The sequence below is a fragment of the Natator depressus genome, chromosome 1 (genome assembly GCF_965152275.1).
Source record: "Natator depressus isolate rNatDep1 chromosome 1, rNatDep2.hap1, whole genome shotgun sequence".
Classification (NCBI taxonomy): domain Eukaryota; kingdom Metazoa; phylum Chordata; order Testudines; family Cheloniidae; genus Natator; species Natator depressus.
The window spans coordinates 96,053,833-96,065,966 of record NC_134234.1 but is presented as its reverse complement, the minus strand read 5'-3'; the positions used below and the strand labels follow the sequence as shown (position 1 = coordinate 96,065,966).

Genomic DNA, 12,134 nt, shown 5'->3' with positions numbered 1-12,134 from the left:
GTAGTTATTGTCAGTCAGGGTTGAAACAGATTGGCGTGGCAGCATTAAGAAGCTAACTATCTGTGTCTAGGCTGTGTCTGTTTTGTAGACTTTAATCTCAGGGTTCTTATTCTAGCACCTTTCACAAACAATAACATGTCCTTAACTTTAAAATTTGACATGTGTTAGGTGTGGGTGAGATAAAACGAATGCTGTGAGTAGGGAAATAAGTATCCAATGAAAGAGAATGGCAAAAGATATAAAGAAAAAAATGAAATTAATAAAAGTAAATTTACTAATCATTGATGAGTCCAGTATCTAGTGCACATGTAAGCTCCAGGAGGGAAAATGGAGCTTTTCTTGTATTGGTATTTACGATGGAGAAAGAGGGAAAGGTGTCAGAACTGTCTATCAGTTTCCTGGCACCAGAAGGAAAAAAAAAAAAACTCATAGAGGCAGAAATCCTAGAACAGGAGAAAAAAAAAAGAGAGAGTAACTTAAAACAAGTGATGCTCCATGTTCTATATAGCCTGCATCCCACAACTCAAATACATGAAATACTATTAAAAATACCAAACTAACTAACAAAAAATTCCACGTGGGAGATGCTGTAGTTGACTAGGAGAGGGATTGATCTGGATAAATCCCCTTTTCTGTATGAATCATTCAGTCTAGTGGTGTCCAAAATTTTCAGCCTGATGGCCAAACATATTGTTTGAAAAGGTCAAGGAACTGCATCAGTACTTTGGGGAAGATTCTCTGCCCTGTTCCAATCCTTTGACTCCATTCAGGAAAGCACAAGGGGAGTGGAAACCATCACCAAGTAGAGTCCTTTAGAGCAATGGTGGGCAGCCTGGGGGCCGCACGCAGCCCATCAGGGTAATCCGCTGGCAGGCTGCGAGGCAGTTTGTTTACATTGACCGTCCACAGGCACGGCTGCTCACAGCTCCCAGGGGCCACAGTTCGCCGCTCCCGGCAAATGGGAGCTGTGGGAAGCGGCGGCCAGCCTGTGCAGCTTCCCGCAGCTTCCATTGGCCAGGAATAGCAAACCACAGCCATTGGGAGCTGCCGGTGGCCGTGCCTGCGGACGGTCAATGTAAACAAACTGTCTTGCGGCCTGCCAGCAGATTATCCTGATGGGCCGCAGGTTGCCCACCGCTGCCTGAGAGGATGTGGAGCTGGAGTAAGCAGCTGCTACACCTCACTTCTCACAGTCCCTGGCATAAGGGGCATCAGAGGTAGGGAGTGAGAGTGGCCAGAATGTGTTGCTCTCCTCCTATCCTAGCTGGAGTATGGCCACTTGGGCATTTCCTTTTTGAAATCACAGGGCACAGTTCAGGATACACATTTATAATTAATAATCAGATACAGATTTTCTTTTTAACACAGTCAAGGGCTACAATTTAGAGCCTCAGAGGCCACAATTTGAATGCCACTGATTTAATCCTTTACTGCAATACATTTCATTTGCTTCTCCTTGATTTTAGAGGACAAGAAAGTCACCTGATCAGCCTGTACTTACTCACTCCTATCTAAAGAATAATTTCTTATCAGTCTCTTCCTCCATAGCCTTGTGTGTCATCACTGTCTTTAATAAGTATTTAAGATTTTCTTTCTGATTTATTATCAAAATTCAGGGGATAATTAAGTGAAATTTCTCAAGTTTATTCTCTGCTGAAGTTAAATCTTTCAGAGAAATTTGAGAAAATCCATTGAGCCATTTTTGAAAGTTATGCAAGTGAAATATGGCATATAATTAACACTAATTAAAATGTACTCCCTACTGAACTGTCAGAGTAGCCAAAAGTAGTCATTCCATGAAGAATATCTTGTTTTTAAAATATTTGTTACAGGGTAAATATCTGCCTACTAGCTGCCTTTTCTATTGCTAACTGAAAGTCTAAGTTTAGCAGTCACACATATATTTTTCATTAAAACTAATAGCCAAAAATAAACACTTTAAGGCAGTGGTTCTCAACCACTGGTAGGTGTACCGCTTGGGGTACACAGAGGTCTTCCAGGCGGTATGTCAACTCATCTAGATATTTGCCTAGTTTTTCAACAGACTACATAAAAAGAATTAGCAAAGTGAGTACAAACTAAAATTTCATATAGACAATGAATTGTTTATATTGCTGTATATACTATTGTATGGTAAGTATCACACTGAAATGTAAGTAGAATATTTATATTCCAATCTATGTATTTTATAATTATATGGTAAAAATGAGAAATAAGCAAGTGCTGTGACACTTTTTTGTATTTTTGTCTGATTTTGTAAGCAAGTAGTTTTTAAGTGAGGTGAAACTTGGGGTTTGCAGGACAAATCAGACTCCTGAAAGGGGTACTGTAGTCTGGAAAGGTTGAGAACCACTGTTCTAAGGATATTTCACTGCACAGACAACTAAAATGATAAATAGTTAAACATCAGGTGTGAGTAGTTTAAATTATGAGATTGTAATTATATATTTTTCTTTGTCTGCAGAAAACAAGTAGTCATACGCGGCTTGGGATTGTGAACAATCCAATATCAAAAATAACGGAAGATAACACAGCTATTGCAAGGGCAATTTTGACCGCCTTTTTAACGCAGAAAAACAGCAGCTTAAAAAGTTTCCTAAGTAAGATAGCTAAGGAGGAGTCAGCAAAAGCCCTTGCTAGAGGAACTAAAATTAAGAAATTGCTTGTTCCGGTCAGTAAAAAACATTTTATTAAATAATAGTCACTTGATGTATTTATATAAACTATTGCTCATTACTTTTTTTCTTTTCATAGATACTTTACTTCAGTATATGATAGGTGGCACATTTCTAGCTGAGAATAGCTTCCTATTGCCTGGTGTCATAAAGCATGGGTCAAAAAAAGTGATTTTAACCATAAAATAATTGTTCTTAAGTACAGTTACTGGGGTATGTTGTTTGTATTTTGAAAGATCTTTCTATTATGAAAAATAATAAAACACAATTTACTGAACAATGTGGCTATCAGGTCATTGAGAGCCAAATAGCTCTAATCATCACTGATTTTTTTAAAGGCATTTCTTGATTTGCACTTTTTAAACACTAAATTTGGAACTCCTATGTGAAAGAATTATCAGCTTAATCCAAAAGTTACCTTACTTCTATTGTAAACATTGAGTATTGAATTTATTGAGCAATGATTAAGATTAAGATTTTTTCGTGGTTATTTTTAGTAAAAGTCACGGACAGGTCGCAGACAATAAACAAAAATTCACAGGAGTCTGTGACCTGTCCGTGACTTTTGCCAAAAATAACTGCCGGGTGGGAGAGAGGAAGGAGAGGGAGAAGAATGACAGCTAGACCCCCATGGTGGGGGCGACTGACAGCCCAAGCCCCACTGTCATGGGTTGTGGGGGGATATAACCCTGGCTCCAGCCCCGGCCAAAGTCACAGGACTGGAGTGCACAGTCCTGTCTCCAGCCGCAGGATGGGGGCACACAGCCCCAGTTCCAGCCACAGCTGCGGAGTAGGGGTGCACAGCTCTGGCTGCAACTGGGGCAGGGTAGGGGGGTGCACAGTCCTGGCCTTGACTGCAGCCACGGACAGCTGAAGCCAAAGAAGTCATGGAGATCTGGTAAAGTCACGGAATCTGCGACTTCTATGACTAAATCATATTCTTAGCAATGATAGTGATGATCTTCATGGACTGATGCAACTGAAATTAAAAAGAGCTTCAATTATTTAACTTCCAGCAATCATTTTCCATGTCTGTTGACCTCAAAGCAGGGAAAATACATTAATGTGTTTAAAATGTTTTCTTATATTATTACTGACTTGAAACACAGTCAGCAATTCAGAGTGAGAGGTCACTTGTATGGTAGATGTTAGCCACCAAGTAACAGCTGCAGACTACAATGCTGGTTTCAAAAACAGCTATGTACTTCAATTTTTTTAATTAGGAAAGCTGTTCAAGAATATATTTGGAAGTTGTTCACATGGCCTCTGTATATTTCCATTTATGGGATGCATTGATTGTATGCTCCTTAGGCAGTGGAACTTCAACTTGCAGTGCCTGTTAGAGTGCTTATGCCCCCTTCCCATCTCCCCTCAGCATTAGCAGACATTTTGAATGTGAGGCTATACAAATGGATGTGGCATTCTGGCCACCTCAGTTCCTTTCTGCCATGTCCAGGAACAGCTTCGTGATTTGGCTGGGGTCTGGTCTTCAGTACCTTTTTATGATTAGAACCGTGGTTCTTTGAGATGTTGTTGTCAATGTGGATCCCATGACCCAACCTCCATCCCTTCTTTTGTGGTGCTCAACAATATGGGCTTCAAATTTTGAGGGAACTGAAGAAAGGTCTTTGTTGTCCTGCCCTTGATGCTTTTGTACAGGAGTGTGAGAAAACACAGGGCACATGCATGGTCCCAATGGAAACTGTTATAAAAAAAAACCAACATGAGGCTTATGGCCACCTAGAATGAGATCCATACAAACTATATCTTGAAGAACCAGTTACTTAATTAACCATTATTTCCCAATGTGCTTCAACTCTTCAGAGGAGTCTTGTGTCCCTTTTTCCAGACTTACACCCCCCAGAAAGGACAAGTTTATCATCTGGGCTTGTGTTCACTCCACCTCATGATGTGGGTGATAGAATTTTAATGGCTACAGAGTGGACTTGTTCTGTAGATGTGCAAAGGTTTTTACCTAATAACAGGAAAGGGTCTACATATGCATGTTATATTAGCAAATGAAAAAGGGTTTTATTATGAGCAGATAATAATAATATTGTTCCACATATGGCACCAGTTCAGTCCATATTAGGTTACTTACTATATATGAAATCTGCTTATCTTTTGTTATCTTGTATGTGGTTACACTAATCTGCATTGTATTTGGGTATTGATAAATCACGGTTTACTCAAGTTTTGGTTAAGAAGTTTCTTAAAGAATTATTTAACCTTTATCTTCCAATTAAAGTCCGTACACCTTTTTGAAACCTTCATTTGGTTCTTTTTCACTTCATAAAACAGCCTTTTGAGCCAATGAGTGAATGTTCTTTTTTTAGTTGTCTATTAAGACAGTTTTCATAATGGCTATTACTTGAGCAACAAGAGTCTGTGAACTACAAGCATTAATGGCTGACCCATTATTCACAGTTTTTATGAAGATAAAGTAGTATTAGGCCCTCACCTCACCCAAAATTCTTACCTAAGATGGTTACTGACTTTCATATTAATCAGTCTGTCAATTTACCTATACTTTTCCTGAGATCACATAGTCATCAGGTCAGTCTAAATTGCATACCCTAGATGCAAAATGACATTAGCCTGCTGTCTGAACAGAACTAAAGAGTTTAGACAGCCTAGACTTTTTGTCTCTTTTTCGGGTAGTAAAAAAGGCCAAGTGTTACTGCACAGTTTCTAAGTGGGTTAGAGTGTGTATTCATGAGTTTTATAAATTAGTAATAATCTCTTCCCCAGAAGGGAATAAGGTCCAATTCCACTAAAGTCAAAGAAGTGCCTATGGCATTTAAAAGACCTGTCCCACTTATTGAAATATGTAAGGCTGCAACATAGAGTTCCATCCATACTTTTACTAAACATAATCCACTAAATTTGGCATCAAGATCAAGTGCTAGATTTGGCAGGCCAGTTCTTTAATCACTTTTTAATTGGGAATCCATGTAATGGGATTACTGAAAGCTAAACTATCCCAGGAGTGGGAATATGCAGAAGCTACTCAAAGAAGAAATTAATATTACTCACCTGTATCCAGACCCTGCATATGTATACTGCCACACCTTAGCCCTGTTTCTCTGAGTCCTGATTTCCAAACAGGACCTGAGGAAGATGCGGAAGGAACTGAGGTGGCTGGAGTGCTATGCCTCCTTTTATGGCACTCCATCAGGCACTGCTAATTAAAATGTCACCCTCTAAACTGCACCTGATCAGCTCATCCTACAAGTGTGAATACGTAGAGTCCAGTTCAAAGAACTCCAGTTACAAGTGAGTAACTGTCATTTTTGTTGTTGAGAAATTTTATTTTTCCACTTCATAATCCATTTTTTCTGATTAAGAGCGCAAGATAGGGTAAATTAACAGAATAGTGGACTTCATTGCAAGATTCATGATTCTTTGTGTGACAGTGTTCTGAGCACTTCCTGGTCAAAAAGTGCTTAAACTCAGGCTCAGCCTGGTTCTTCTGTTGTGCTGTTGCTCAAGGAGAAAGAAGTACAAATTAGTTGCTTGGGAGAGACACAGAGGAATGTAGATATGTAGGGCTTCACTCCCAGGGTTATATGACTGGTCTGAAGCTAAGGCTGGAGGAGTTCTCTCTTGCTTTTATCTTGTTTAGAGTTTTGTTATAAACAGTTTGAAGAAAACCCTGGCTGACTATCACTGTATTTTGTTTTTGCTGAATCTGGCCACAATCTTACACATTACACCTTTCTTCTGCTTTAGGGAATGGATGACAGTACTTTTGAGAAGAAATACAACACTATAGGAATGGATATAATTCAAACTCACCAAATGTTCTGTCAAGAAGTTCTTAAACTGCTTCCTGGGCAAATGGCTGTTGTCAGCAATGGGAGGGTAAGTAAAAAAACAGTCCATTTTCTTATTCTCCATGTATGTTCTCCTCCTCTCCTTGAACTTTTATGTAATGCTAAGGTAATGTATTATATTACTTTCTTACTCTCCACAGTGTGTGGCTAGAATGTATACTCGCTTTTGCTTGTTTTTTCTGTAGTTCTTTATTACGGATTTCATTTGCAGTCATTAACTACTCAGGAACATAGGATATGCCATGCTGGAATTGACCAGGCGTCCATCCGGTTCAGTATCTTGTTTTCTGACAGTGTCCAGATATGTGAAAAGAATATATGAGAAACTCTGCAATAGTAGTTATGGGATCACCTGCCTCCAGGGAAGGTTTCCTCCAAACTCCAATAGTTAGAGGTTGTCTTATGCCATAGTGTGAGGGTTTATATCCCTTCCAAAATTCTTTTATAAAAATGTGTATTTGTATAACTTGCTCAACAGTTCTCAGTCTGAGGTTTTTAAATATTCTGGAGGCTATCAAAGGGCCAGGGAGGCCCAACCATTGCCATTCTTTTTTAGTTTTCTTAGTATGACTAGGTGTGGAAATTTGAGTCTTTGCTGTGCCTGCGGGACTTCTTGTTTTTATCCTTCATTTCTTTCAAATTGTTATTGTAAAAAGATTTTATTAGTAGTGCTAGATGGTAGTTGCCTCTGAAGCAGCAGCTAGATCTGTGACTTCCCTCTTGTCCGGAGAGAGATAGCGGAAGGTCCTCTCATGGATCAGTAACTGATTAAAAGACAGAAAACAAAGGGTAGGAATAAATGGTCAATTTTCAGAGTGGAGAGAGGTAAATAGTGGTGTCCCCCAGGGGTCTGTACTGGGAACAGTGTTGTTTCATGTATTCATAAATTTTCTGGAAAAAGCGGTAAACAGTGAGGTGGCAAAATTTTCAGATGATACAAAATTATTCGAGATAGTTAAGTCCAAAGCAGACTGTGAAGAGTTACAAAGGGATCTCACAAGACTGGGTGACTGGGTAACCAATGGCAGATGAAATTCAATGTTGATAAATGCAAAGTAGTGCACATTAGAAAACATAATCCCAACTATGCATACAAAATGATTTGGTCTAAATCAGCTATTACCACTCAAGAAAGAGATCTTGGAATCATTGTGGATAATTCTCTGAAAAGATCTGTTCAATGTGCAGTGGCAGTCAAAAAAGCTAACAGAATGTTAGGAGCTATTAGGAAAGGAATAGGTGATAAGACAGAAAATATCATAATGCCACTACATAAATCCATGGTATGCCTACATCTAGAATACTGTATGCGGTTCTGGTCAGCTCATCTCATAAAATATATATTAGAATTGGAAAGGTACAGAGAAGGGCAACAAAAATGATTAAGGGTATAGAGCGTCTGTAAGAGGAAAGATCAAAAAGACTGGTACTTTTCATCTGACTAAGGGGAGATGATAGAGGTCTATAAAATCATGACTGCTGTGGAGAAAGTGAATAAGGAAGTATTATTTACTCCTTCACTAACACAATAATCCAGATCACTCAATAAAATTAATAGTTAGCAGGTTTAAAACAAACAAAAGGTAGTATTTCTTCAGACACCACACAGGCAACCTGTGGAACTCATTGCCATTGGATGCTGTGAAGACCAAAACTATAACAGGGTTCAAAAGAGAATTAAATAAGTTCATGGAGAATAGGTCCATCAATGGCTCTGAGCCAAGATGGTCAGGGATGCAACCCCATACTTTGGAATTCCTTAGCCTCTGATTGCCAGAAGCTAGGAGTGGATGATGGGATGGATCACTCAATGATTGCCTGTTCTGTTCATTCCCTCTGAAGCATTCCTTACACTGGCCACTGTTGGAAGACAGGAAACTGGGCTAAATGGACCATTGGTCTGACCCAGTGTGGTGGTTCTTCAAGACTGTATTCTCTTCTGATGTGCAGGTAAGAGAAGATCTTTCCTTTGAAGGGGAAGGATTGTCAGGTAACAAAACTGATGAGACCATAGCAAGGTCAGTTGCAAGGTCTGTGGTACTATCAGTACCTGCCTTAAAGAAGAGATTATGTTTTTTGGGTCTTCTGCCACCAGACACAATACACCAGTACCCAAGTCCTTTCTTTTGTTCAGAGGAGATGTCAGTCTCATCCTCAGCAATCCTATCTAGCTATCAATAGGCATCTCAAACATAAAACAGGAAGACAGATCTCTTCGTCAGAGGATCAGTCTCAACTTCAGCCTCCTGTTCTCAATTTTGACAGATTTGTTGGTAGCACAGAACCAGTGGCCCAGCCATACCACTTCTCTTGCACACTGTGACACTTAAATCCATTTTGTATATATAAATAATTAGTATTTTCATGTAGATAGTATAGTTAGTGTGATTTTTGGTATTAATTTAATGCCTGTTAGTTTGAAAAATAAATAAAGAAATAGATAACCTTTTAGAAATAGGGACTTCCCCAGTACCATAATTTAGCTGAGGTGACTGATGTGATGTCCTTAGGCTTCAAAACTTGTCCTTCTTGTGATGCAGCTGAAAGATGTGACTCTTTTGCCTTAGAGACGGGCATATCCCCAATAGGTGCTCCATCTGCTGTTCTTTTTCTAAGAGGACACGGAAGGCAAGAAAAACTAGCCTTAGATTATTTCTCATGAAGCGTTTGATGAGAACCTCCTCACAACTGATGGGGATGATGAGTCATCTATTTGCTGCCCCGACCGGGAAAACCGAGAAGTCTGCTGCTTGCCAGGAGCTAGGATTCACGATGTGATGGAGAGACTGCCGAGACTCATCAAGCCCTAAGATTGCTACCCCTTCCTGCTTCTCCACGTGGGCACCAATGATACTGCCAAGAATGACCTTGAGCGGATCACTGCAGACTACGTGGCTCTGGGAAGAAGGATAAAGGAGTTTGAGGCGCAAGTGGTCTTCTTGTCCATCCTCCCCGTGGAAGGAAAAGGCCTAGATAGAGACCATCGAATCGTGGAAGTCAACGAATGGCTACACAGGTGGTGTCAGAGAGGCGGCTTTGGATTCTTTGACCACGGGATGATGTTCCAAGAAGGAGGAGTGCTAGGCAGAGACGGGCTCCACCTAACGAAGAGAGGGAAGAGCATCTTCGCAAGCAGGCTGGCTAACCTAGTGAGGAGGGCTTTAAAGTAGGTTCACCGGGGGAGGGAGACCAAAGCCCTGAGGTAAGTGGGGAAGTGGGATACTGGGAGGAAGCACGAGCAGGAGCGCGCGAGAGGGCAGGGGTCCTGCCTCATACTGAGAAAGAGGGACGATGAGAAAGTTATCTCAAGTGCCTATACACAAATGCAAGAAACCTGAGAAACAAGCAGGGAGACCTGGAATTCCTGGCACAGTCAAGGAATTATGATGTGATTGGAATAACAGAGACTTGGTGGGATAACTCACATGACTGGAGTACTGTCATGGATGGATACAAACTGTTCAGGAAGGACAGGCAGAGCAGAAAAGGTGGGGGAGTTGCACTCTATGTAAGGGAGCAGTATGACTGCTCAGAGCTCAAGTATGAAACTGCAGAAAAACCTGAGAGTCTCTGGATTAAGTTTAGAAGTGTGAGCAACAGGGGTGATGTTGTGGTGGGAGTCTGCTATAGACCACCAGACCAGGGGGATGAGGTGGACAAGGCTTTCTTCCGGCAACTCACGGAAGTTACTAGATCGCAGGCCCTGGTTCTCATGGGAGACTTCAATCACCCTGATATCTGCTGGGAGAGCAATACAGCAGTGCACAGACAATCCAGGAAGTTTTTGGAAAGGGTAGGGGACAATTTCCTGGTGCAAGTGCTGGAGGAACCAACTAGGGGCAGAGCTCTTCTTGACCTGCTGCTCACAAACCGGGAAGAATTAGTAGGGGAAGCTAAAGTGGACGGGAACCTGGGAGGCAGTGACCATGAGATGGTCGAGTTCAGGATCCTGACACAGGGAAGAAAGGAGAGCAGCAGAATACAGACCCTGGACTTCAGAAAAGCAGACTTTGACTCCCTCCGGGAACTGATGGGCAGGATCCCCTGGGAGAATAACATGAGGGGGAAAGGAGTCCAGGAGAGTTGGCTGTATTTTAAAGAATCCTTATTGAGGTTACAGGGACAAACCAACAAACCATCCCGATGTGTAGAAAGAACAGTAAATATGGCAGGCGACCAGCTTGGCTTAACAGTGAAATCCTTGCTGATCTTGAACACAAAAAAGGAGCTTACAAGAAGTGGAAGATTGGACAAATGACCAGGGAAGAGTATAAAAATATTGTTTGGGCATGCAGGAGTGAAATCAGGACGGCCAAATCACACCTGGAGTTGCAGCTAGCAAGTGATGTTAAGAGTAAGAAGAAGGGTTTCTTCAGGTATGTTAGCAACAAGAAGAAAGTCAAGGAAAGTGTGGGCCCCTTACTGAATGAGGGAGGCAACCTAGTGGCAGAGGATGTGGAAGAAGCTAATGTACTCAATGCTTTTTTTGCCTCTGTCTTCACGAACAAGGTCAGCTCCCAGACTACTGCACTGGGCAGCACAGCATGGGGAGGAGGTGACCAGTCCTCTGTGGAGAAAGAAGTGGTTCGGGACTATTTAGAAAAGCTGGATGAGCACAAGTTCATGGGGCCGGATGCGCTGCATCCGAGAGTGCTAAAGGAGTGGGCGGATGTGATTGGCCATTATCTTCAAAACTTCAAACTTCAAAACTCATGGCGATCGGGGGAAGTCCCGGAACACTGGAAAAAGGCTAATGTAGTGCCCATTTTTAAAAAAGGGAAGGAGGAGGATTCTGGGAACTAAAGGCCAGTCAGTGTTACCTCAGTCCCCGGAAAAATCATGGAGCAGGTCCTCAAAGAATCAATCCTGAAGCACTTACATGAGAGGAAAGTGATCAGGAACAGTCAGCATGGATTCACCAAGGGCAAGTCATGCCTGACTAATCTAATTGCCTTCTATGATGAGATAACTGGCTCTGTGGATGAGGGGAAAGCAGTGGACGTGTTGTTCCTTGACTTTAGCAAAGCTTTTGACATGGTCTCCCACAGTATTCTTGCCAGCAAGTTAAAGAAGTATAGGCTGGATGAATGGACGATAAGGTGGATAGAAAGTTGGCTAGATTGTCGGGCTCAACGGGTAGTGATCAATGGCTCCATGTCTAGTAGGCAGCCGGTACCAAGTGGAGTGCCCCAAGGGTCGGTCGTGGGGCCGGTTTTGTTCAATATCTTCATTAATGATCTGGAGGATGGTGTGGATTGCACTCTCAGCAAGTTTGCAGATGACACTAAACTGGGAGGAGAGGTGGATATGCTGGAGGGTAGGGATAGGACACAGAGGGCCCTAGACAAATTGGAGGATTGGGCCAAAAGAAATCTGATGAGGTTCAACAAGGACAAATGCAGATTCCTGCACTTAGAACAGACGAATCCCATGCACCGCTACAGACTAGGGACCGAATGGCTCGGCAGCAGTTCTGGAGAAAAAGACCTAGGGGTTACAGTGGACGAGAATCATAGAATCATAGAATATCAGGGTTGGAAGGGACCCCAGAAGGTCATCTAGTCCAACCCCCTGCTCGAAGCAGGACCAATTCCCAATTAAATCATCCCAGCCAGGGCTTTGT

The 12,134-nt window shown here is 41.7% G+C and overlaps 1 protein-coding gene across 1 annotated transcript in view; it reads left to right on the top strand.

Moving 5' to 3' along the window:
* UGGT2 (UDP-glucose glycoprotein glucosyltransferase 2) overlaps positions 1 to 12,134 on the top strand; it is a 297,148-nt gene that overhangs the window by 150,050 nt on the left and 134,964 nt on the right. Inside the window, exons 21-22 of the mRNA XM_074962719.1 lie at positions 2,465 to 2,671; positions 6,408 to 6,539. Of these exons, the coding sequence (XP_074818820.1) occupies positions 2,465 to 2,671; positions 6,408 to 6,539 (339 nt within the window). The remainder of the gene's footprint in view (positions 1 to 2,464; positions 2,672 to 6,407; positions 6,540 to 12,134) is intronic.